General features: G+C 41.8%; 3 protein-coding genes across 3 annotated transcripts; 2 read left to right on the top strand and 1 right to left on the bottom strand.

Moving 5' to 3' along the window:
* Positions 1–116: 116 nt before the first annotated feature.
* On the bottom strand, positions 117–7398 carry pi4k2a (phosphatidylinositol 4-kinase type 2 alpha). The gene is made up of 9 exons (XM_080759652.1): positions 6927–7398; positions 4627–4827; positions 4346–4477; positions 4017–4170; positions 3663–3724; positions 3398–3497; positions 2879–3012; positions 2088–2147; positions 117–1342 (listed from the first exon to the last, which is right to left on the bottom strand). Exons 1-9 carry the CDS (start codon positions 7263–7265, stop codon positions 1181–1183), a joined length of 1344 nt encoding a protein of 447 aa, XP_080615778.1. The 5' UTR covers positions 7266–7398; the 3' UTR covers positions 117–1180.
* A 3529-nt stretch (positions 7399–10927) lies between these two features.
* On the top strand, positions 10928–15571 carry pgam1b (phosphoglycerate mutase 1b). Its single transcript, XM_080759666.1, has 4 exons — positions 10928–11201; positions 13591–13865; positions 14427–14607; positions 15203–15571. Exons 1-4 carry the CDS (start codon positions 11063–11065, stop codon positions 15367–15369), a joined length of 762 nt encoding a protein of 253 aa, XP_080615792.1. The 5' UTR covers positions 10928–11062; the 3' UTR covers positions 15370–15571.
* A 2868-nt stretch (positions 15572–18439) lies between these two features.
* Positions 18440–27560, top strand: exosc1 (exosome component 1). The gene is made up of 8 exons (XM_080759667.1): positions 18440–18488; positions 20608–20723; positions 20996–21070; positions 23359–23447; positions 24620–24653; positions 24757–24807; positions 25700–25784; positions 26500–27560. The coding sequence occupies exons 1-8, from the start codon at positions 18461–18463 to the stop codon at positions 26604–26606; spliced, it is 585 nt and encodes a 194-aa protein (XP_080615793.1). The 5' UTR covers positions 18440–18460; the 3' UTR covers positions 26607–27560.
* Positions 27561–27618: the final 58 nt, after the last annotated feature.

The raw sequence follows: 27618 nt of genomic DNA, 5'->3' as shown, positions 1-27618 counted from the left end.
CACTTGATTTTGAAAACCAACCAAATGCTATTTTCATGCTCAGACACAGGTAGCCACCCAGGCACACACAAAGCTACTTAATGAATGACAGTAGCCAGTAGTATTAATGGAATTCTTGTTATAATCTTGTCATTAAATATTACATACAAATTATACAGTGCATTGTCAATACATTTCATGTCAGTTAGGGTACAGCAGGAAGTTACTTTATGATTTTTTGTTGTTGTTTTAACTAAGTTCACCTCATGTGTCAGAAAGAATATCAACCAACTTCAACATGGACCATTCCAAGACGATCACGAGGAGCCTGGCGATTGTGGCAATCCCCCTTTGCCTACTCATAACACATGCTTTGTTTCCTTTAATTGGCAGTTTCCCATCCGCTGAGCAAATGGCAACTTATAAAGTGATGTACATTTGTACATTATTTTAATTGCTCACAGCGAGAATAAATGTTCTGCATAATTCTGTGGGAGAAAAATGCTCCCAAACGTTACCCACATGCCCCAAAATTATGTGCAACTCCCCATCTAAACCACCAAGGCAGGGACTGTGACTAAAGGTGACAACAATTAACATGATTTCCAGTCCACTTTATATATATATATATAGACTTATCACCCAGTGCTTAATTCTTCAAGACCAAAATATTGTACACATCTCTTCTCGGATTAAAATAATTGTGAAACAAGCTCGCCATTGGCTTTCCAAGCCTTGAGTTTACTTTTGTGATGGAAGGAGTATGCAGATGCATATATAGAAGTCAGAAAATAGAGGGAGATTAAAAAAACAAACACGGAATGAAACATCTGCGACCTGAACAAAAGTGAAATTCCTTCAACTGCTGCGTTTCATTATAGTCCAAACAGGGTATTTGATCCATTCATTCTTCAATTCTGTTAAGTAGTTTATCTTCATCGATATCCACACAAGGCACAGAGGCAAAACGGGGAGATAAATCCCTCTCCCTCTCCTTTTGGCCTCATCTTCATACCCTCAGTCTTGGTACCCATAAGCAGTGTCCATAAGGAGGAGGATAAGGTGACGTTTAGTCCCATTTGGTCACCATGCCAAACCCTGAGCACTCAGGATATTGTCTCTCCCTCACACAGACACATTCATCCCCTTTCCACACACGCGATGGTCATCCGGTTCCTCTCGTTGCTTCTCCTTCCTCTCTCTACCACCAGGTGAAAAAGGGCCTTCTACTCTGGAAGCTCTGTGTGTAGGACTCACTGTTGGCCCTCTGCGGGGCCCTGGCCGTTTCCACAATCACCGGGGGCATCTGCACCAGCTGGAGGGGTGTCTTACCATCCTTCAGGGCTTGGCACAGGTTCAGGATCTGGGGTGGAGCGAGACGATAAGTAATAGGGTATTGTCACAGTGGAAACCTTGATATGAAGCAAGCATTTTGTCAACAACAAAACAAATGGGACGAAATTAAGAATAGTATGTATGACTGAATGGATGGTCCTGAAATAGACGGAGGGGATTGTAGGCATGAAGTGGGCAGTCTGACTGAACACAAATTAGCATTTTGTTCAGGGTATGATGGACAAAATGATCAAATTCACTGCAAAAGAAATACAAAAAAATAAAACCTTTTTGCCCTGTGCTTGAAAAGTGCCTGAACTACCTCTAGTAGCGACCGTAGTGGACACTTTTTCATGATTGGCTGCCTCGTCTCTAGGCTGCCTCTAAGCCAATAGGAGACTTACAGATAAAAACCCATACTCTGAATGCTGCAACGTGAAGCCTAATAATGTAGATGGCAGTCATTCTTGTTTCATTATTGCGAATGCAATGAGCACTTACTATGAGACCTAGCAGATCATGTATGTCTGTGTGTCTGTGTGTCTGTGTGTCTGTCTGTCTGTCTGTCTGTCTGTGTGTTCTGTGAGCTCTGCTTTGGGGACTCCTTATATGGTTATGGCTAAGTTAAAAACTTAACTTAAAAAAACTTAAAAATAAATCTTAAAAAAACCCAAATATGTACGAGCTGCGTTCGCTTCCCGCGTTTGCGCGTCTTACTGGTCATCTAGGTGTAGGTGTGAGTGATCAATGATTGTTGAGTGACGAAAGCTCACCTGCCCCCGCATTACAGCTACTTGTTTATGGAATTGCCCTCTGTCAAAACCTTGGTCTTTCTATAACACAAAAGCACAAAATACAAGGCACTGGTTATGTTTAAAGATTGCAGCTACATACATTAGAAGGGAGAAGTGCATATTCATAAGGCCTTCTTCCTGTCATGATCCAGCCAACTGATGCCTGTCTGTCCTTCCTGTTTTGTCCCACATACTTCTGTAAAGGAAGGCGATGTCTGCACAGTGCACATAGTATACTGGAGTCCTGTGTTTTATTATTCAAACAACAATTTGCCCAAGTAGGGCCGCTTCATCAAGTTCACATTCATACTTTTCGTCTGGATGCTCCTATTATGTTGAGTTAATTATGTGCACAAAAGACAGAAACAACCGTGATTAAACAATTGATTAATTACCAGCTGCATTATAATTATCTGCAGGGGTCCGCTATAACTGCCTGTGTCCGTTTCAGCGCAGTAGTTTAGGTAGGAACCTAAATTATCTAAGGCGGAACTATTTTGTTCCGAGTCGTTCATTTCCGCCCGCAAATATTTGCGGTGCGCAGATACATCAGCCAATGAGAAAACCAGCTGGATTAGAGGACTATCAGATCGACGATAGACTCAGCTTGCTATTGCATAGCAGCTGGTAAAAAGAAACCCTGATAAAATGATGAAAACACAAAGGTGATTAAAACCTTTGGGTAACGTTGGGAAACAGAACAAACATTATGCATTAACAGGTAAGTAATCAAAATACATCTAAATCATAACTCTTTGTTCGTCCCATACCTTAAACAGTTCATAGAGGTCCTCCTCCAGGTCTTTGATAAAGTTAGGGTCAGATAGTTTGGGCAGGACTAACTCTCTGATCTCCTGGGAGAACGCTACTTTGGCCTGGGAAAGCCATGCCCAGTAGAATGGATCTGGTGATTGGTCAAAAGGAGAACGTGCCTTTATTGTCAAATCGCATACATTAAAAAAATACAGTCATGATAAAATAAAATAGACCACTTAAGGTAGATGCTCAGTGTTTGTATGAAAAAGTTGGTTTAATGTGTTTATACATCATTTTATAGATTTGTGTTCTTTCTTCAAAGAAGCAGTAAGTAAAATAACCTACAAAATTGTCAGAATCAATTACAAAATGTGCATTTTCCGAAGAACAGACGGGGTTGCTGGAAGCAGCAATGTTTAAAATCTTTGAGTGAGTTATAAAAGATACCGGTACATATCTGGACTCATAATATGGAGAAACTAATCGGCACGATAAAAAAGATTTATCAAAAATATATCAATGGATGTACTTACAGGCTCTCCAGGAGTCTGGGTGTTTGAGTGGGAAGGCTAGACCATTGTCTATGGCTGCCAGCTTGATGATTGGATCCTTAACTACCACCCAATCAGAGTCCTACAGAGAATCATCAGCCAGTGGAATGGAAACAAAGTGGAAGGCATTTAATATATATATATACACATAAACCTTTATTCAGATTTAACACAACAGGATAGGAAACCTGAATAAAGTTTATTCTTCAAATACATTTGCATTACTGTCTGTGTCCACTGTCCTCACCCTATTCCCACCAGTATCCATAGGACAGTCATATTTTAATAGCCAGTTGTCATTTCCTCTGTCTGAAAGAAGAAATTAAACATCTCAAAGAAGGAAAGCAAATGTCAGCCCACATGCCATTTTATAGCCTGTGATTACAAACGAACAGCATTCCAAATTTCCGAGCAATGTTTCCCGCCTGCCAGACAACATGTGACAAGAAGGAAGTACCCCCTTTCATTCATTGAATCCACTGAATTCTAATTTAATTTGTTCCGAGCTCCATTTTGTTTCCAGTTGCTGGAAGGCCAGTTGCTGCAAGGCCATAATCGGTAACTAAAATAGTGCTGGCACCATGGAAACCATGTACTATACCTGTGTTTCTAATGATGTAATCAAGGACTACCAGACGTTCAAACTGCAGCTGCAGCTGGCGGTTAGTATTCTCCGGCAAGGGCTCAGCTTCAAATCGCCGTAGCCAGAAGTCTGCATCCTTGAAACCATCAACAAAAAGCTGGAAAGAACCAACCTACGGAAGACACAATGCAATGTCATTACTCTGAAAGGCCTGTTGGGTGTTATTTTCTTAGTTTGTGTTTTTTGACAATGCAGTGAATACCAATACAGGAACAAGAAAGAGAGAGTTTCAGGTTCGTTTTCCTAAAGGTCATTTTATAGTGCAATGTTATGACTTGGTAGCTTACTTTGGGTGGTAGTCCAATCCTATGGAAGCGTTGTCCCACCTTAGGCACCTTCTCTAGGGCTAGCCTCTTTCCCCGAGACTTGACACGGTCTATGGCACTGTAATTAAATGTTTCACTCGCCAGGTACACCACCTAGAGGGAAAGATTAATTGGGAGGGCATATGATCAGAAGCATGTTCTAGTCATGACTAAAGCTGAACAGAAGTAGGTGCATAAACAGTCTGAGAGAGAAGACATAATGTGTGTAGGCTTGATGGCTGTGTGCAGATTTTCTTTCCTACCTTGGTCTTAGGTACAATGTTGAGCTCTAGTTTCTGATCAACCAAGCTGGCCCCAGCCTCTGAAAGGTAGCCCTGGTTGAGGACCAGACAGTCACGGCCAAAACAGCAGGGACAACACAGTTTCTGGAGCCATTTGGTCCATTTGGGGTTTAGCTGTCCATAGGGCTCCTCATTCTTAGGCTTAAACACGCCAATGATCTTCTATGGAAATTAGAAGTGGTGAATAAAGATAAAGGAGAGAGGTGAGGGGAAGTAAAGGAACACATAGGATTAAAAACAGCATGAAAGATGGTACTGTAGTAGTAGTTGTTGTTTGCTTGTGAAATGGTAGCCTGGCGGGGCCAGACTCATAGCGTGGATTCACTGACGCTTCAGGGAGGAAGTGTCAGTGAATCCACGCTATGAGTCCGGCCCCGCCAGGCTAGTGAAATAATAGCCCTGAAACATGACTGTCATGATGCTTTTTGAGTGGTGCAACCACTCCTACAACCAGCAATGTCCGTGTACCTGTTTGTGTACGAGTGGTGTGCGCAATTGGAACGACAGAAGTATGTGACATGGCTGCCACCTGCTGGACGCAAATCCAACTTCTGACTGTCTAGGTTCGCTAAAGAAGGAAAGGCCGAGCCAAAATAATAATGAAAAAATTGTTCTCAGTGACGCGGATTGATATCCATAATAAAGCTAATCTGACGGAGCAGAAAGAGAGAGAGAGAGAGAGGAGGGGGAGAGGGGAGTTGCACCACTCGGTTCACACAGGTGTGATTTTTATTAAACAACGCGGGATGCAGCAATGCTAATCGCTTACCAGCACATTTCTAACACCTGTGGCACATGTGGCGAGTACTTTATATTTGAAATCGGAATGTTTATATACACGTTTGGCTAGTGAAATAGTAGTTTCAAGTTAGTCTTTTTAATATAGGTATGCGCATAGTGCATACACAACACACCTAAATCTACATCTTTTAAGATCTCTCAGGAATTTAGGCCAATAGGATATTTTTGGCCAGATAAATGCCACTACAACTACATACTATAAGAAGCTCTTGGAATTACTTGTTGGCATTAGGCCTACAGTAACACACACACACACACACACACACAGTCATGTGCATAGACCATGCATAGACACACAATTTGAGTACGACATGGAGCTTGGTCATGGAGGAGAATTATATTCTGAGGGAGAGCTAGCACATGATCACAAAAGCACACTGGTGACTAAAACTAGGTGGTGGGGGTGAAGGCCACACACAGCCAACCTACATTTCTGTCATAATCTATAGTAACTACATGCAAGGGGTATGAACAGGACTGGTTGTTTTGATGTGCTACACACTGACCACCAAATAATAACTGGTTCTTAATTTTAGAAGTGAAACTATGTAGGACTCGATCAGACTTCTGGATTTTAAATTAGTTCACGAGACACTTCCTCTTCCAACCAACACAGCCCAGTGTGTAGGAGTGGAATAAGACATGCACATGCACTCTGCACAGCATGGATGGCATTAGTGTAAAAGGCCAAAGTTTATAGTGACTGTTCCACACCCCAACCTTTAAGACCAAAGATTCGCCACGCAACTCCTTGCAACATACAAATACTTGTATATTTCCCCCAATGGCAGTTGCAAGGAGTTGGTGTCCTTAAAACTGTTTTGTTGCAAAGTTGCGACTATAGTGCGACTTGCTGCGACTAGATGCAAGGAGTAGTTGCAAACTGTTGTGTCTAATGATCTGAAATAACATACATGAATGAACCTGATCATTTATGTATTGCATCCAACACGTGACAATCATTACTAGAAGGCAGACTGATCGTCCCTCAGTCCCTCCCACCATGATCTGATAACTTTCATCATCAAGGGATAATATGCACTCTTGTTATATATACTGCATAATATATAATGATGTAGTATGGCAACTAAATTAACATATTACTTGTTTTAGCTACAGTAAAATCCTCAGTGTCAATCATCCATTTGTAACTCAGAGTGTACAGCACACGTTTTACTTTTGTACACTCAGTTAAATGAACAAAGGATTTTACAAGTCATAAAACGAGGCATATGTAAATCCTTGCTGTAGCCTTATCGTATCACCTATTTGCCAAGTCATCATCATAGGAGTAGAACGAATGAGGCCTTTCACTAGAAGCAACAGCACAGTTCACACACTTTAAACTTCACAAGCGTTAACTTTCAAAAAGTAACAATAATCACACATCAAACAATCAACTTGGCGATTCTATGGTCTGGTTGAATTTAAACGGTCTACTGTAGTATTTCGAATCTTACCCCTTGTGAATCTTTGACAAAATAGCTTCCACTAGATCCCTGGTAAATTCGCTCCGGGTAAATGCCCTCCTCTATGGCGCGTTCGGCCTTTCGGATGATTTCTCTAAATTCTGGATCTTCCAGGAACTCGTTCCTGTGTGGTTCCCGAGGCGAGCCCCCTCGATCCCGATCCAGCAGAGGCTGTCTCTCCCGGTTGCGTCCCGGGCTTCCAGCCGGGATGCGCACCACAGAGCCCGGTGTGCCTCCAAATGTGCCCCGGGGACTCGGGGGCTCTGTCGGAGAGTAGCTAAAATCATTGTTGTCGCGAAGAGGAGAGACAAGCGGACTCGTCTCGTCCATGATGTGGCGTCAGACGACAGGAGCCCAACGGCAGGTGAAGATGGGCACAGACTAGTGGAACAGGGACATACAGCAGGACGTGGGCTTTGTTGGCTCGTTCCACCGCTAGCTAACAAGGCAGCAGCAGCAGGCTCTCAAAAACAACAAATCAGATGACTGTCAGCTTCCGGGAAGAGGCGGGACCCTACGTCATAATTCCATCCCCCAGGCATTCCACCAATCAACATTCATTTATAAGGCTCTCTGGTTAAAATCATAACTCTAGTCTAGGGTGACAGGGTCTATCGTTAAAATTGATTGATTGAAAGATTTATTAACAGATTGGAGAATTACAGTAGGCCTACATTTCAATCACAACAAAAAAAAATGATGCAATGAAGGGGTAATAATAACGGTTGCGATAAGACGGGGTTAAGCCAAAAAGAAAGATATTCTTAAAGTGAATGGCACATCGAGTGACAAATCGAGTGGCAAAGCAACAGGTAAAGTGAGTTTAACATTGTTTAATGTTGTTTAATGCAATCAGATAGGACTTTTCTGTTTGGATGTATGGGCTGTCAAGGCCAGGAAGTAGTTTTTTGCCAATCGCTCAGTAGCATAGACTGTGAAATATGCAAAATGAGCTATAGAAACATAAATGCATAGAGAGGAGTGACGTCATACTCTTCCAAATTAGGTTATATAGATAGATAGAATACTTTATTGGCAGTTTAAGAAAATTACAGAAAAATGACATCATTTTAAAAAACGCCAAATGGACTTGGAATGGCACATATAATAAATAATCCTTATATATAAGGCTGGGAGCTATATACATAGGACAAGAGGTACCCTGGGAGAATAGTCCTGAGCATGGGAGATGGGCTATCCAGGGTCAGAATCTAACTATGACCAGTGAGTGTGTAGATGGAGCCATGATTTCAGGTCTTTCCTAAATATTGCAATAGAATTTAGGGATTTCAGGGCTGGAGGGAGTGCATTCCACAGAGTAGTGGCTGCGTAGAAAAAAGCATTTTTTCCCATGAGTGTCCTGAAACTGGGGGGAACTAGATCATAAGGACTTCCTCTAGTTGAGTACCTGTGAGCATCCCTCACTCTGGGCAGGTAGCCCATCAGGTACTCTGGAACAGAGGCACCTAGGATCTTGAAGACCAGACACAGTGAGAGCTGAGATACTCTCTCCTCCACCCTTAGCCATCCCAGGCTACTAAAGTGGGCAGAGGTAAGATGAGACCTGGGGTTACATTTTAGTAGTAACCTCACAAGCTTGTTTTGGGAGGTCTGCAGCTTTGTTTTCAAAAGCGTGGAGATACCTCTGTACCATGACGTACACGCATAGTCAAAGTGGCACTGGATGAGGGCACCGGCCAAGGTCCTCATAGCACTGCTGTTGACATAAGGGGATATCCTGCCCAAGAAACGAGTTCTCTGGTTGACCTTTGAGATCACTTTCATTGCCATTTTTTCACCCGTGAGTTTGTTATCTAGTATAGGAGATGGGAGAGATGACGTCACTTTTTTGTTACACCCAAAAATCAACCGTGCATTAGCAGCGTCGGTTTTGGACCCCATCAGAGCCATGGACCCAATCAGGATCTGGGCTCGTTGTTCACTGATTGGAGACTGGAGATTATGTCAGGGGTTGTTTTTCGTCAACACCAGACCAGAGCCTTAAAGGCCTATTCATAGTCTGGATTTTCAGTGGTGAGGTGACCACCGCTCCGGTGGTGAGCTGACCACCGGAGCTGAAATAACGTTGAGCGGTGGTGAGTAAAAACAGAGAGAAGGGCTGGAGCGGTGGCGGTGGTTTGCTCTTCACCGCGGCTCGTGACGTCATGTTGTAGTTCGGTGGTCACCTAACCACCGAAAATCCAGACTATGTATGAGCCTTAACCACCGAACTACAACATGACGTCACGAGCCGCCACCGCTCCAGCCCTTCCCTCTGTTTTTACTCACCACCGCTCAACGTTATTTCAGCTCCAGTGGTCACCTCACCACCGAAAATCCAGACTATGAATAGGCCTTTAAAGGCCTATTCATAGTCTGGATTTTCGTTTGGGGCGTTGGCGGTGGTTTGCTCTTCACCGCGGCTCGTGACGTCATGTTGTAGTTCGGTGGTCACCTCACCTCACCACTGAAAATCCAGACTATGAATAATGCTTTAGGGTCAACACTGTACTCCCGCAGCCAATCATGTATTACCTAGCCTGTGCACCATTTCATTTAGGGTACCGTATATGATCCTGTTGGGAGCGGATGATATCGTTACGTCATGTTGTAGTATTGTTTTGTAGTCGACAGGCAGGAACAATGGGGCGGCAACTTTCTTTTCCCTCAAACTGATTTTTCTCAATAAAAGCTACAGGCTACGAGAGCTTTTATTGAGAAAAATTCAGGCTTGATCCCTAATAATAATATCTGTTTAAAATTTGAATATTACTAGGGCTGACTCTGGAATGATGCAACCTGTACCTGTACCCATTGTCACAGTACCCGCTGTACCTTTTATGCCCATATATGGAGTCCATCATCTAGCTCTGGTCATATAACGTTAAGGAGAAGTCCTTAACGCTATGGACCTGAGCTAGAGCCCATCCTGTCTTTTCACTCTGTCCAGACTGTCAGGCATAATAAATATGGCTTATGGAGTCCAGGCCAGGCTGAGTCTATGACATCATATTGATGATGACATCAGCGCACTCCATATGGGGATTTCCGGATTTATCTATATTTTGTGGAGCTCCTCTGATCATGCCCTCGTGTCCAACTCCTCACCAGCTTTAGCCCAAATCTGGGCAGATCGGTCGGATCTACGGTTCTGTCTGTGTTCTGGACAACCACTGACTGGGCACCCCCCTCGGGTCGTTGCGATATGCAGAGTTTGTTAAAATACATGAACTAAAGAAGGACACACACACACACACACACACACAGCCTTTTCTTCCAGACTAAGAAAATAATGTGCAATATTAACATGAAAAACGAATGGGTTATATCTGACTTACTGTTTGCCCCATCCCAAGCCATTAGGAAAATTGTGGAATGTTAATAAAACTAAAGATTCAACAGAAGCCTGAAGACGTGGAGGGTATAGCCTATTAGCCTCCTATATAATAGTAGGCCTACAGTACAGGTTTGGTCTTCTATAGCCCTGAAACATGACTGTCATGAAATACGAGCGTCATGAACCATGGCTAGGTCTTCTACAGCAGAATAAATTTGATATTTATTGTAGAGGAGGATCATTCCTCTCCGATGGTGGTGCAGACTGTAGTTTGCAGTAGGGCCATCTAACGACTAATTTGCCTTGACCAAAATAATGTGTGTATTTCACAATTTTCATCATCATTATTATTTTATTTTTTCACATTCACGTCCGTGCAAAAAATGGTGTTACAGTACAGTGATGCAAACCACAGGATGTGTTGCCTCAGGCCTCTGCACCGTGGACGTGCAGCTGTGCCTGTGTGCATCCTCCTCCTCTCTCATCTCTCCTCGGCTCCTCCTGAAGCTAGCTGTTCGCTCTGTGATTGGTGGACACCAGCAGGAAGAGCGCTCCACTACGGTCGTGTCAGCTGCCAAGTTCACTCGACCGAACTCTCATAAACCCGGTAGCCATCATCATTAGTGGCATCATTACATTGAACTTAACCCGGCAGGTTCTCTGTAGCCGTTCGTTGGGCTACGAGGTCGTCGTCAAGACACGTTTTCGGTCATTTTCGCCGCCTTTTCAGAGGAATCTTTCACCTTTACATTCCCGGAAACAACACAGCGTAGAGGACATTGGCGAGAGGATGGCCGCGTACAAACTGGTTCTGATCCGCCATGGCGAGAGCGTCTGGAATCAGGAGAACCGCTTCTGTGGGTGGTTCGACGCAGACCTCAGTGAAACCGGGACGGAAGAGGCGAAGAGGGGAGGACAGGCCTTGAAAGGTAATGAAGGCTCATAACTTTATTTATCACAGACAATTTATCACAGACAAATCATCATGCGGCCTAATCTTCTCTCGGACCAGGTGTAGTGCTTGGAGTTGGATTATAATAATGTGTGGTGGCATGGGCGACAGATTGCCACTGCGACAAGCTGAGTGGGCATTATGGGTTTAGGAAGGAGGGAAGTGGCCATGCAAGCGATGAGCAACATTCCTTTCTTGTCCTGTCCTCAGATCATGTAGGCCTAGAGAAAAGGCAGCTCGTTTTTCAATTGAAATCCATATAGGTGCTTTCCCCCCAATTGTGGGTTTACGCTGTTTGTTTTGTTTCTTGCGGCTACCACCATCACCATGACATGTCACAATAATGCCGTCTGTTTAATGAATCGCTTCCCCCCACACATGACATTCCCTACTTTACTCACTCCCAGGCAAGTTCAGCAAAGTACTACAGCTTTTGCACATTGTATTTACGAATATCTGATAAAACTCTATTAATTGTGTATTTATTGGAGCATAATGTATATGGGGGAAAGCAACAGTATGACTAGTAATTGTATAGTCAAACTATAGTCTCTATACGTTTTTTTTACATCATGACTAAAATAATAAAATGGAGATGAGGATAGAGGTGCACCTGCTGACAGTGAGTCAGCATCTTCTTCACACCTGATTTTAACTGAATAACGTCACAGCAATGATTGAATATTTGGAGAAGGTAAAGCATCTGCACACTGGTTTAAAGCAAATTTGCCTGAAGATAAATATTTCACCATTAAATAAAACACGTTGTGGGAGCTTTAAACCAGTGTGCCGATGTTTTGATTCTTGCCTTGATGTCCAGGACCTGACCTGAATACATGGACAAGATATGCACACAATCTCCTCTGTGAAATGATTGATTGTTTCAACCAAAAATTTGTCAGTCATAGTTTGGTCATTACTAGTTATGTTAAGCAGAAAGAAATCACACCTGTGTGAAGTGAGGGGCGCTCTTATCGTACATCATCATGCATCATCTCATACTGGCCAATCAGAATGCCTGTTGCCTGTGATTGGTTGGCTGATATGCTCGTTTACATATTGCCTACATTTTCCCTTCAATGTCAATGGCGTTTGATGTTTAATTTGTCATATTTAGCGGAATTTCGGCCTATTTTCTCCGTTCATTGTCAATGGCAAATCTTGAGACGTGTGGGTACAAAAGATGTTTATAGAAGTCGGCTAGCACCCCTTAAAAATCACACTCGTGTGAAGTGAGGGGCGCTCTTATCGTCATACATCATCATACATCACATAACGTGCTCAGCCAAGCCAATCAAATCATCATTATGCGATAGTGGTACACACAAAGCAGGGCATAGGAGGGGCTAGCGCCTAGCGCCCCTTAAAAATCATTCACGCCATTAAAAGTCCATAGAATTTTAGAAAAACAGACAAATGTGTATTGGGTTTACTGGGAATACATGAGGTAGCAAGTTTAAAATACATCTTCTGCACAGCGTATGTATGTGCATTGTACACATGTGTGCATGTGTGAACATGTACATGAATTAGTGATGGTGTGCTGCTGTGGAATTCTTTCCCTTTAAAAGCAAAAAATGATGGCCAACCAGTTACCAGCAGGAGGCTCTGTTGTAAAATGATCATGAAACATCCTACTCTGCAGTTAACACTGTTCATAGATTCAGCACAGTGTTTGGCCTAATTCGTAGCCTGGTAAACCTGAGCTGTTTGGAGGGTTGACATATTCACATAACTGATTGTGTGAAATATTCATTGACTAAGAAAATATTTAATTTTGAAACATTGAACTATGCATTAATGGCTACCATGGCACTAAAAAGCTGCTTTCCTTATCAATGTAGATTATTATTGTTTGCTATACTGAATTGCATTACTCACGGGGTTGATTTTGTACAGTATGTTGGAAATGGCAAACAGAAGAGCCACGGCAGTTTTCGAAACAGGCTTCCATATCACTCGGCTCACCTTTTGTATGGACACGAACTCACGTAGGCTTTTCACTTGCCTGAAATATAATCTTCCATGGAAGGCTGCACTTATGCACTTGGCACACCCTTTATTATTAAAAATAAATAAAACAATTCACTAGTGCTCCTTTCTGACAAGTCTGTGCAAAACGAATGTACATACAGGGCTAACTGCTCTATAAATCTCCCATGAGTAGTACTGTTTATGAAAATGCAATGTGGAGGGTTGAAAGGACAAAACATAGAGGAGTCAGTGTACATCCCATGTGCAACTGCCATGAATGTATTGAATTGTGAAGTTTTATATAACTCATTCATAATTTTTCTTATGCACAACCTTAACAGTATTTACATGCAAACTTATAGGCTATACATTTCCCTTCTCTCTTACAATAGATGCTGGCTATGAATTCGACATCTGCTATACTTCTGTCCTCAAGCGGGCCATTAACACACTGTGGCTTGTTCTGGAGGGCATTGACCAGATGTGGCTGCCTGTCCACCGGACCTGGCGCCTCAACGAGCGCCACTACGGTGGCTTGACTGGGCTAAATAAGGCAGAGACGGCAGCCAAGCATGGAGAGGCCCAGGTCAAGATCTGGAGGCGATCCTTCGACACCCCACCCCCATCCATGGATGAGGATCATGACTTCTATACCAACATAAGCAAGGTGATTTTTACTGTATCTCCCTCGCTCTCCATTCCTTCTATTTCTATCTTATCTCATTAACATTGACAGTTTATTCCATCACAGACCTCACTACTGCTGCTAAACTAGTCTGGCGAGTAGCCATGCCCCACAGCTTCAGTCACAATTAAGTTTACTTGCATATACATGTTCACATATTTCTACACTACGGTTGGCAGAATTAACACACTAGTCTCACCTGCATGCATCTATTCTGCTGCTATTACACACCTGCTGCAACTTTTATCCAATTACACTGGAAGCATTTCAACCAAATTGTTTTTCTATTTTAACCATGCTCAAGAGACTGTTATTCTATATCTGCTGCAATTGAACTGCCTAATTATATGCTCTTTTAACCATGCAATTTATGTATACTGTATATTTGACTGCTTGTATTTATATTAGGAATATTTGACATATCTGACCTTTCTTTCTTCAAAATGCTAATGTTGGAAGCTTGTGTGATAATTAATTTCACCAACTCTTTTACACCTGTAAACGGTGAGGTGACAATAACATTTTATCTGGATTGTATGGTAGGACCGTCGATATGAGGAGCTGACAGAAGACCAGCTTCCATCTTGTGAGAGTCTGAAGGACACCATCGCCCGGGCACTGCCATTCTGGAACGAGGAGATTGTCCCTCAGATCAAAGACGGCAAGAGAGTTCTGATCGCTGCCCACGGAAACAGTCTCCGTGGCATCGTAAAGCACCTTGAGGGTAGGGTAAAAAGAATACGGGAGTGAGGGGAAACTAATAACTATTACTATGGCCTGATTTAAACTTGATTGCACATCGTGTCGCTCACCGAAAGTGGTGTTATTGAGAGCTTGATTGGCTATTTACGATGGGCAACACCTGTGCAGGAAGTAAGTATAAATTGCATGCGTCTTTACTTAAACCTTTTACTTGTTGTAAATTGTAAACTTGAAGTGTAATTGCGGTGCCCTGCTACGCACAAGTCCTTGTAGTGGTGACGGTCCACAGGAGAATAAAGTAAATAGTTGTCTTCAAGAGACAAGAAGGTGGTTGTTGCACCCACTGATGGCTCAAGTGACAATATTTTATTATAGTACGCAAAGTAAAGAAACATGCATGTTTATCTCCGTCAGTTTGTAAGGCTGCGTCCGTCATCTTTGTTTCTTTCTATAGAGTAGCACCGCTTTCTAGTGTCTTCCATGGGTTGAAATTGATAACTAAGATTGGAGTTTTCACAAAATGTGTATTTTTTGGCATCTACTGTAAACTCCATGTCTCCATTACATTAACCATGAAAAACATGGCAGTAACTACATGTTCCTGGTATGGCTTCTAGGTATGTCAGAGGAGGCCATCATGGAACTGAACCTGCCAACAGGCATTCCTATCATGTATGAGCTGGACAAGAACCTGAAGCCTGTGGGACCCATGCAATTCCTTGGAGATGAGGAGACCGTCAAGAAGGCTATGGCGGCTGTTGCTGCCCAAGGGAAGGCCAAGTAATGGCCGCATTAACCCCCTAGGTGGGCTGGAGGGTTTATTGTGGGAGTGAAGACTGCAAAGCACTATCACGTCACGTGTACTGTTATATACAGTAATGAGTTTAAAAGAAAATGGTCATCATTGTGTGTCATGATACACATACATATGCTCCACACACTCCATACGCTTGTGCACTTGTCACCATACCCAGTTTACCACCATACCCCCCCCCCCCCCCCCCCCATATTTATTTGACTGGCATAGAGCTGCTGCTTGGCATTGTATGTAAAACAATGTAGTCTGGTGCACTGAAGAAACCTTGCCTGCACATTCCAAAAAGGAATTTAACTCTCATGCAAAGACACATTTATTAATTTACAGACTAACATTGACTAAGGTGTATGTTTGTTTTTGTGTGAGATCATTGAAATCAAGGTAATGCTGGTGATTGTTAAAAGGGCAAATTGACCTGCACTGCTGATTTTGTCTGCTGTAGTGTGTTATAATAAATATGAGCCATAGAATCCTTATCTTTCATGTCTTGTCTTTGCAGGGTCTTAAGCTGACTTTACTGTTGATGAAGATTAATTAATTGCATTTTTAATGAATTTCATTTTATAGCGCTTTTGCAAGTGCTCAAAGCACTTTACAATGGTTGGTTCATTCATACATACATTGGGAGGTGAAGTGGCGAACAGTCGACGCCAGCGTCCTCACTTCCCACATTCACACACCAATGGTGGCAAGCTCACACTGACCAACTCATTGTAGGCAATGTAGGGTTCAGTGTCTTGCCCCAAGGAAGCTCTGGGAAGTGAAGTGGTCACGTGACTGGGCTGCGCCATGACACTTTCATGGACACTTTCATGGGAGCCAAACTACCCGGAAGTTCGGTAGAATGCACTGGAGTCAATGAGAGCTCAGTGACCAGCTCATGAATAAACATTATTTATGAACAATTGAGACCTTTTGTAAAGTAATCACTTCTGGAAAATAACAAGACATGTAACACATTGTCTGCTGTGTTGTTATTCGATGTGTACACTGTAATGTTTATAGAGGTATGGTATCTAAAGAGCACAAAGTACCTTTCTGAACGCACCAAGTATCGCGAGACTTCCCACCGTTAACTGTCTGGCAGCCAAATCTCGCGATACTTCGGAGCCAGAAACGATACCTAGAAGAAGAAGATGTTTAGATCCCAGTGATTAGAAAACAACCTGTGATATGTCTTCTGTTATTTTCCAGAAGTGATTACTTTACAAAAGGTCTCAATTTTTCATAATGTTTGATATGAGCTGGTCCAGCCGGCTCCATTCACTGCCATGTATTCATTGCACTTCCTGTGTGAGTTTGGCTCCCTGAAAGTGTCATGGCGCAGCCCAGTCACATGACCACTTCCCTTCCTTCTCAGAGCTTCCTTGTCTTGCCCAAGGACACTTCGACATGTGGACAGGAGGAGCCGGGATTTGAATCGCCGACCCAGGGATCATTGGACTACCTGCTCTACCTCCTGAGCCATAGCTGTCAAGATTAACTATATCATTGTTGTATTTACAATCACCGGCTTGGATGACTACAACTGGTGAATCATGTTGAAATGCAACTCTTAGAAGTTGCAGTTGTAAAAATATAGCGCTTAATCACTTGAACCCCAGCAAGCTGACAATGTGTTGTGAGCTTGTAGATCAACTATTTTTGGCAAATAGTTTTGGTGACACTATTATGGAAGAATGTTATCCAAGTAGAGCTGTAACTCAGTTTTATTAAGAGTAGAGGGTGAGGGTTTAAGTGGTTAAGTAATATATAGTAGTTACAAATTGCTTTTTCCCATCACCCAAATATTGCTAAAAATGTCTGCAATTATAATGAGCAGGTTTGCATAATTAACCAGTTGCTTTTACGGTTTACCCCTTCTGAATACAGATGTGTCAGATTCACTTTATTGTCACTTAGTTGCATGGTCGGGTACACAGTACATCTTGATGCTTGGAAGCTCCAATATAAAACATGACATAAAACATGGCAAAAAAGAAAACACTGAACAATAAAAACACAGGGCAATCTGTCAAAGAGTACGGAAGGTTATTGCACATTCAGTCACTCTGCATTTAGCATCCCTGACAGCCTGTGGTAAGAAACTGTTCCTCAGCCTGCTTGTGTGTGCTGGGAGGATCTTGTACCCCTTCACCCTTTTTGACTTGAAAATAGTCTTTTGTGGGGGTGGTTTTTTTTTGAGGCAGTGCTGTGTGTAGAGGTCCTCCATACTGGGCAGCTCACACCCAGTGATCTTCTCAGAAGTGCGGACGACCCTCCTCATCACCTTGCGGTGCAGCTGCTGTACCAGTACCACGATGTGAAGCTGCCTATCAGGAGGCTCTATTGTGCCTCTGTAGAAGTCCCTGATGGTGTTGGGTGAACTTGGGTCTCAGGCCGAACTGTTTCAGACGCCCAAGTCCATACGCGCTGTTGGGCCTTTTTTTTTTACCACTGCGGTTACATGGCAGTCCCAGGTCCATTGAATTAGAAACTATTCACTCATCCATGATCAAAGATGGTAAAGTGATAACTGATAATGTTTTTATAAATAAAATATATTCTGATAGTATTCAATTTGTCAGTATCGGGGATCTCCCCTGGTCTCCAGTTGTTTAATAAATACATTTTCAGAGAGATAACCCTGCACAGTGCACGCTGTTTAGTGTTCATTAATTGTATCTACTCTTCCCCCATCACTTACAATTTCATTTGTTTTGTTTATCCTTTCTGATTAAGCTGGAGAGATGGGGAGACAGCAGCTATAGTAATAGAGATATTGAACGAACAATTAACTTAACACAACACTGGGGTGACTGGGCAGGCAGCATTTAAACTCTATTGTTTGTTGCATCAATGCTTGTTATGGTTTGGTCATGTCCGAGGCTAGAATAGAGTAATAGACTGAGCCATAGAATAGAGTAATAGACATGTCTAACAACTAGAAAAAACATTGCGTAATGAACGTGACGTCAATATCGCAAGCGTGTGAATGGCCAATCACAAAACTACTAGGAAACGTCGCCGTCTGCTCCTTTAATACTCTATGGTCTGCTCCCCTGCGCTTCTTGAAAACATGTCGCCCATGAAGCTGTGTGTTCCTGGTGAGTTTCAAAATAATGTACTTTTAAAGTTTTATCCTTAATAATACCTTAATTGATACTAAAAGCTAATGGGTGTTTTGGGGGCTGTTGACTCGTCATGGGTCGTTCATGTTTAGTACGTACTGTATGTGCTCGACTCGTGAGTTACTACAGTCTACGTAGCTTACTAGCTTATGCTAACTGCCATGTGTTTACAGTGTTGTGCTAACACTTCAATCCCCTTCATTCCTGTGTTCGAGGTGTTTTTGCATTATTTCACGAAAATATTCACATGAGTAGATACTAATTTTCTGTGCTACTACTATTTGACTTTACAGAGAGAGGTAGCAGAGCTTGTAGTTTTGACGTGCCCTGCCCATCGCCTCGGGCAAACTTGAGTTGCTTCATCCTTCTGTTAACTTGTTATGTTTCGCTCTTGACGGGAGGTTTCCCTGATTTGTGGTCTAGCAAATTGTTTTCTTGAAAGAGCAATGGTAACCTGGTTAGAGTAATGGCGCTCCTGATGAAGTTGTAATGACTTCACTAAGGTAAATTATAGTAAAGTCCGTGCATAATTGTTGAAGGTGGTGCTACAGTATGTGTACATATCAGAGCTATCAACAATATATCGGATAACTCATTAACCTCCTGAGTCCTACTTAGTGATACGATATGAGTTATATTTATCCCAAAGTTCTGTTCGGCACCAGCACACGTCAAGAACCATGTGGGCCAAAGGAATTTGGAAAAGGGTGTGGGTCTCTATCCTTGTATAAACATGCCCTCATGTCTTGTATCTAATCATGTGATGTACAACTATGGTGTTCTACATTACATATTGGGCACAAACTACCTGACCAAGTTCAGCTTTTTCTTTTTAATCAACCAGAATAAGTCAATAAGAAACAGTTAAGGTCTTGAAGTTATGTTTCATGTTTGTTTACTTAAGAAGTGTAACTTTATTTCGGTCCATTTGAAAAAGCAAAAATACATACATACATTAGAGTCCACTTATACAAGTGGCACCGAAAAGGTGTAGGCTGAAGCCGAGGCTTATTTTGCCTACCCTTTTTGAAAAACAAAACAAAAAAAACGTTGGTTTGAAAGTAGTAACACATTGGTATGACTAAGCTAAATTCACCAGATAAATTGAAAAAAAAGCAAAGAAATCTAGGCAAACATAGGTTTTAACAAAACTAAGACAAATCTAAGCAAAAGACAATTTTTACATACTCTAATTTGAAGAGTAACAAAAGTTCCAAAATTAACGAGTTTCAAAACAAGACTTAAGAAGTGTCATTCTCCAGGCAGCATATTACCAGAAGGCTACAAAAATCAAATAAAAAAAGTTGTATCTATATAAGGACGGACGCACATACATTGAAGAAAAGAAAATTCAAATATGCCCACAAATAATACCAATAAAAAAACTATTATGCAAAAAAAGATCAGACCAAGGCACTCTTGTGGAATAATTAAAAGGCCTTTATTACAATTTTAAAGGCTTTTAAACTTTTCCAACAGAGTTCCTTCACTGTCTTGGTCTCATTATTTTCTGCATCAATTCTGTCACCCAGGTGTACCTAGCCTGGGAATCTGGGATCAATACCATTTTCGGGGTTTCTGAAATTCTGATCCGGTCGAGAGCGGAAATAACTTGTCAAGTTGTAGTCACTGGTTTGTAGTCATCGGGCCCAAACCACCAAACCGGAACCAAAATTACCCAAAATAATTCCCTGTGATCAAGGCCAAGGGCATCATCATTTTAGGGCTTATCCAATAAAACCCTTAGTGTCGTATAGCTTATAGGAATAGTTTTTGGTATATCCGTCTTCTATTCCAACTTGTGGCGACTGGCAAGACTAAACTAGTAGTTCTACTCGGTTTAGCATTTAAATGGGGATTGGGGGAACCAAAACAAGTATTGGTGGCCTAGACTGGATCACACAGGCCAGTTTGGAACAAATACCAGGCTTTCCTCCGATGTGGAAAGTCTGACACAAGGTTAAGGTGTACCAGAGTAGTAACTGATGTGCTCCATTCTCTCTTTTTTCTACAAAAACTATTATGTTATAGTGTGAGAAATGAAATCTACCATCGCCCCTCAATCTGTCTCTCCTTCCCTTGTCCGTTTGTATAGGTGACAAGCTGTGCAGCACAGAGGACTGCATACCCGGCACAGGCGTGTACCTTCGACATGGCTACATCTATTCTTCACTAGCAGGATACGTGCTGAGGAAAAACGAAGGAGAGGAGGTGTGTGGTGGAATGGGGGGTTAACTAGAGTGGCAAACTCTAAAGGAAAACAGAGGGAATTCAACAACACAACTCAAATGTGTTACTTGGGAGTAAGTGTTGTGCAGCCTGCACAATACTGGGGGTGTAACTGGGGCCAAATGAGTTTGTTCAGTGCTTCCGTTGAAAATATGCATAGCCATGTCATGTTTTGGAGGCATATTATGATCTGAACAGGTTTTATGCAGCTGTGTGTACATGTCTTGTTTTTCTCTCTCTGTGTCCCTGCACAGTTACCCGTGATCTCAGTGGTGAGGGAAACAGAAACACAACTACTGCCAGATGTTGGAGCAATAGTCACCTGTAAGGTAAGGGTAATGTATTCATGGCATGCATAAACTGTAATACTCCCATTCCGAGAAACAAAATTCAATGTACTCTTGGTTAAATGGTTATCATTGTAATCGTAATCGTTTCTGAGTTGTGCAATTTAAGGCAAATGGTTTGCAAGGAACTGTTTCTGCATGATTTTCAGAACAAAACGTATAACAAAAAATCAATCAATCACAATTTGCGAAACATCTCTAGAATCTATGTATTCAGATCGTTCCTTGAGAGATTCTCAACGTAACCCACCCTCCATGCATAAATTGAATATACTGTACATCAGAAAGGATGTGAGTGTTGAGCCATTCTTTTTTTTCCCCCCACTGTTTTTTGTTTATTCAAGATTCAGGGTATACAGTAAATCAAACAATAACAGTATATGTGACACACCCATACGGAACATATCAACGAGATAACATGTACATATATAAATGTTGTGAGCACCATACACAAAATATTGTGGCAGCATCAAATAAAATAAAAAAATAAAAAGTTGCATAGTCCTATGCTAACATGGAAGCGACACTGATACAAACCACATAACCTGAATCTTTTTTTTTATAGTTTTATTAGGATCCCCATTAGCTGGTGCATAGCAGCAGCTAATCTTCCTGGGGTCCACACAGAACATAAAAACATGACATGACAGTGTGTGTGTGTGTGTGTGTGTGTGTGTGTGTGTGTGTGTGTGTGTGTGTGTGTGTGTGTGTGTGTGTGTGTGTGTGTGTGTGTGTGTGTTCGAGCGTGTTCGAGCGCCCTACAGTTTTTGGGTTTCAAGATGCCTCTTCAATTGTCTCTTGAAACTTGATTTAGTTTTTTCTTTTGTGATTATAGCTGGCAGTTTGTTCCACTCAGCCATGGCTCTATACAGTACTGTGTGCTGCATAGACCCTGTTCTGGCTTTAGGGACTTGATAGCACCCTCTTGTGGCATGTCTAGTCTCATATTGATGTAATTTAGAGCTGTGTGTAAGTTGATTGTATAAGCAGGTAGGATGTTTCGTTTCATTAATATGTCTCAAGAAAACAAGGAGTGATATTGTCAGCCTCTCTTGGACTGTCGTCCAGGAGAGTTTGACATGCATTTTTATAACATTACATCTCATTGTACATCTCGGGGCAAGTTGAGCTGCTCTCTTCTGAACCCGCTGCAGCTTTCCCAGATCTCCCTTGTTTGCTCCTGACCAGATCATTGAGCAATAGTCCAGATATGAGAGGACTAGAGTTTCAATAACCTGTTTGGTCAGTTGAGGTGTCAGGAACTCTGAACACCTTTTTACAACCGATATATTCCTCCCCATCTTTACCAACACTGAATCAATGTGTCTCGACCAAAAGCTTTGTTTCCTCCACCTGCTCGACCTTTACATTATTCAACGTCCGATTCAACTGCGGTTTGGAACTTAATACATGGTTTGTGGCAAATACAATGCTTTTTGTTTTTTTAATGTTAAGCACTAATTTGTTGCTGGTCACCCATTTGATTACTGTTTCCAGTTCTTTGTTCAAAATCTCGGTTATCTCACCTATTGTAGTACCTTGTGTATATATTGTCGTCATCTGAATACATTGAGACCTGTGCTTTTTCAAGGGCTAGTGGAAAATCATTTGTAAAAATGGAAAATAATAAAGAACCTAATGAACTTCCTTGGGGGATTTCACTCCTAACACATCTAGCATCTGATATACTGCCATTAAAGAATACACTTTGAGTTCTGTCACATAGATAGTTTTCAAGCCATAGTAAAGCCTTAGGGGCGAAACCATAGCACTCCAATTTATCAATTAAGATTTCATGATCTATTACATCAAAGGCAGCACTATAGTCTTAACAGTACTGCACCCACCAAGTTTTAAAACAAAAAAAAACAAGACAAACATACGACAAGACAAGACACAACATGGCATGGTCATTGGTCACCCTTCCAAAACACAATGGACGTAGCAGTGCATCCACACATGGTTCCTAATAATAAATATACTGAACAACCCAGCTGCGTCGGGAATCTAGCATGCTCAAATCCAGGATTAAACTCATTCAATCTGGAATAGCCTGAAACTGCAAGTCACTAGTGCGAGGAAGGGGCCCCATGTGTCCTCAAATTTGGATACCGAGCCTCTTAGGGTACATCTAATGTTTTCTAATTTAATAAAGTGGAGTACATCTCTAATCCAGTGAAGATGGGTTGGGGGGGTGAGCAGAGGACTTCCATTTCATCAGAATTAGATGCCTAGCTATGTTGAGCCATTCTGATCTCTTGTCTGTGCAGGTGACCAGCATTAATCCCAGGTTTGCCAAGGTTCATATCCTTTATGTAGGCTCCACACCACTGAAGGACCGCTTCAGAGGCACTATAAGGTAACTACAGGATCAGCTGCTGAATTTTCTCTGTTGAAATGTGTCTTTGGAGTTGTGATTGATCTTTCTTTTCTTTATCAACAATCAATAAAATAGTTTTCTCACACAAACCATGGAAAATGTTCATGGAATCGGGTCAGGATATTGTCCGGTGTTATCCTTTGACATATAGAGAATGTCCATTTCAGTTGCGGTCCCACATGAAGGTAAATAGTTTGTTTGATAAGGTGAGGAGCGGTGTCTAGATAGTTTGATAAGGTGAGGGCGGTGTCTGGGTAGTAGATGACCAAAATTAGCTACTCCCACTTAAATATAACGGTGTGAGAGACATGCGAGGATCTAACACAATCTTCTTCTTTTTCTTCCACAGAGCATGATAAATTAATTGAATTGCTCGACATTGATGCACCCTTGCAAAACACAAATGACCTACCATAATAGACCTAATCCTGCATTGCCAAACTATTCCACAATCTCTGAATGTTGTAGTCTGGAACTACACCTCCCAAAATCAGAGAAAGCTGTCATTTGTTTGTAGACTAATTTGACTTGCAGTAGGACAAATGTACCGACTACAAAACATAAGTGGAGGAAGGCGGGGCATCCGCTCTACCCCCAGATAATTTTCTTTTTAAAGATATGTTTTTGGCATTTTTTGCCTTTTATTGATAGGGTACAGTAATTAGACAGGAAAGGGGAGAGAGATCGGGAGTTGGGCTCGGGAGTCGAACCCGCGGCACGCCGTCTGGCTGGCTTGGCAGCCTAGGTGCCCAGCTAACCGTCAGGGCCACCCCCAGATCATTTTCAATGATTCCGTGCTCCAGACTGTATGGCGGAAGCATTTGAGAGTCTTGTTAGACTATTGGGCCTAATCCTAGACAACAATCTACAACCTCAACTCAATTGTTGTGCTGAATATTTAGAGATCTTTAACAACCAGTCCTATTAAGAATCCTCATCAAAGGAGCTGTCTTAAAGAGCTGGAGAGACGTGGAAACTCCTGTTACTGAACACTATAGTATCAAATTATCAATGATACTTTCATAATATAGAGTACACTAATTTCAACAAAGGAAAAACACTTCCCCTACCTTATTATCCATTTTTTTTTACAGACTTCTGTGTCTATGGTATCTTTATTCAAACTAAGCTTAACTCTCTTGACATTTTAGGAAAGAAGATGTACGGGCCACAGAGAAAGACAAGGTACTGTATCTGAATTACTTTTAATCACATCATTCAGTTTGTTTACTGTCAGATATTTCTGCATTGCATTTCTTTCTGAGTATTTTGTCATTGTTGTTTTCAGGTTGAAACATACAAAAGCTTTAGACCAGGGGACATCGTACTGGCTAAAGTGGTATCCTTAAACTGCTCCTCGGTCAATGACAATGACCGATACATTTTAAGTAGGGATGCACCGAAAGGGAAATTCTTGGCCGAAACCGAATACAGGAAACGGTTGACCGAATTTCCGAATATGATTAATATTATAATATATATTTTTTCCTACCATTGCTGTCATGGCCGTACCTTATAGCTACCTGATTTATGTCAAAATAAATGGTTATGGCAAAACTTAACTTAAATAATAATCACTATTATGGGTCCATCAAACATTTATTCAGCTCTCTTGAATGCATTAATAGCATACACTATTCTGCGATATATTTTCTGCCTATTCGGGGCAGAAACCGAATAGGCCGAAAATGCATTTACATTTTTTAGCCATTTTCTGCCGAATATTTTCTGCAGACGAATATTCGGTGCATCACTAATTTTAAGAGTCAAACCATATTCTTTTTTTTTAAATATATTTTTTATCCCACGATTTTTGTAACCCATTTTTCACCCCTGTGTCAATCATCTAATGTGATCCTGGGCTCTACACACCCTCCGCCAACCTGGGGATAGCAACGGACTTAACTCATGCTTCCTTCATGCTTGAGTGTCCAAGTTGCTCCTTTACACCTGACAGGGGGGAGTTTCCCTGGTTGGACGTAGCGCGTGGAAGGAACACGTTATTCCAACCAGTTCCTTTCCCCTCTATCAGGCGCCCCGGCTGGCCAGGGGGAGGCAGTTTAGAGACCAGGATTACTGCATGTTTTTGTGAGGGTACCTACCCTAGGGGACACGGGGAGAACATGCACGGGGAGAACATCTAGAAGAGTCAAACCATATTGCAGTGTTATTTGTCTGTGGTACGTATTTTGTTTATGGCCTGCATGTTGCTGAACCTTGACCTCACCCAGATATCTTTGGGGGATGTGCAGTCGAACTACCTGTTGACTACAGCAGAGAATGAGCTGGGAGTGGTCATTGCCCACAGTGAAGCAGGTGGGGCATGTTGCTTTTTTTCCTCAAATTTGTCACATTAAACACAGAGGGAATTCAACAACACATTACCACTGCCTGGTGGTACAAGAGCAATAGTGCAGGCAAAAATGTAAGGTAAATTGGCATTTTAGGTTTTGTCAAATTTAGTGTTTGGAAATGGATGATTTATTCGTCCATTTTGCAACAAAGAAACCTGAGCTTTTCTAATTTATACAAATGTAATTGAACCAATCTGTATGGTAGGGTTAGGAGTAGCCTGGATCCAGCCCAAAGACCCCGCCCACTCTGAGTGGACTGAGTCTGATAATCAAACTAGGTTAGGAGAGGATTAAGAAAATATAGCTAGCACCTCAGCAGTGATTGGAGGTGGTCTCCCTACGCTTCCATTGAGAAATATAGATCCTGGTGGCAGGTAAGACTGGTTGACACCTATACATAAGTACCGGTAGTGGGAATTCCATCTTGAAAAGGGTTCAAATCCTGGGTATGACATAATGCTGCATCAGAATTCAATTCAATGAACTTGTGGGTCTAAAGGAGACAACTGGGCTCCATTATTGTCAATTATCTGTTGTGCATGAACTCTCATGAAATAATGAATGAATGTGACTTGAGAAAAGAATTATGAAAATAGTTTCCAATGAATAGTGACTGTCTAAAATGTTTAGCTATGTTCTCACTCAAACTGTCTATTTCTCCTGGCCTTATAAAACAGGTGCTCAGATGGTTCCCATCAGCTGGTGTGAGATGCAGTGCCCACGAACACATGCCAAAGAGTATCGCAAGGTAGCACGGGTACAACCAGAGTACCTGCAGGCATGAGATGTCTCCACTCTGGGACGTGCAACACTCCTCCACACGGAACACACAGCTTCATCTTATCCTCAATCAGTCTGATAAATGTATAGTTCTTAATGCATGGGTCATTTGCATAGAGCTAGCAGCATTCTGATCTAATACCTCCAATACCTAAAGACCAGCCCCTTAGCTCCAGCATATCTAAATGTTAAGATCTACTCATGCCAGCCTGAAGAAATGGCACCAGTCTAATACTTGCTGCTCTTGTAAAATTGTGTCTGGGTATAGTTTTAGTGACATGAAATTAGTGATTTTTGCAACTGTTGCTAAATATACTGCAGAGAAATAAAACTGCAGGAGAACATGAAGTTTTATTTTCTTTTTTCCAGCACAGGTGAAATATTTGGCTAACATTAGCTTATCGGCTTGCTGGCAGGCTAGAATAAGCCTACAAATAGATCAAGTCATTTATAGGACAAGGCTGTTAAAAGCAATAAGTCTGAATGAATGTTTAGACAAATTTGTGTGGGCAGCAACTTGCTGTGGCTTAGACTAGAAATGCTGAGGGGCCGGAGACGACAAACATGTTGTCAACAAGGCATGTGCTTTGTTTGATAGAAAAAGAGTGAATAATTTCATGTTTTTTCCCCATCTGTGCCCGAGTTAAGTAATTCAAATTGAAATGGGTAATGAGAGGAGTTGTCTTTAGAAAAGCTCATACCTTTTTACATAAGGTGAATGTAACTTTTAAATGAGCTTTCTGTTCAAATCAACATGACAACATTCAATGGTCAAACATGTCCTTTATTTTGACAGTGTTTCCAAGACGGGTACAAAATCCTGCAACAAGCAGAAAAATATTGTTTCCATTGTCTGTTTTGTGACCATTATACATTTTCCTTTTCTCCATTCCATGTCTATATACACTTTAGAGTAGAGATCGGTGCAAAACTGAAATAAAGTAACCATTAATGTGAAGCCATTGGTACATTTGTCTTAGCTATGGTTTCTTGCATTTTGTTTACAACTCCTGATG

The sequence above is a fragment of the Protomyctophum bolini genome (genome assembly GCF_963924005.1).
Source record: "Protomyctophum bolini genome assembly, chromosome: 3".
Classification (NCBI taxonomy): Eukaryota; Metazoa; Chordata; class Actinopteri; order Myctophiformes; family Myctophidae; genus Protomyctophum; species Protomyctophum bolini.
Note: the sequence above shows the minus strand (reverse complement) of the source record. Positions and strands in the feature narration are given on the sequence as shown.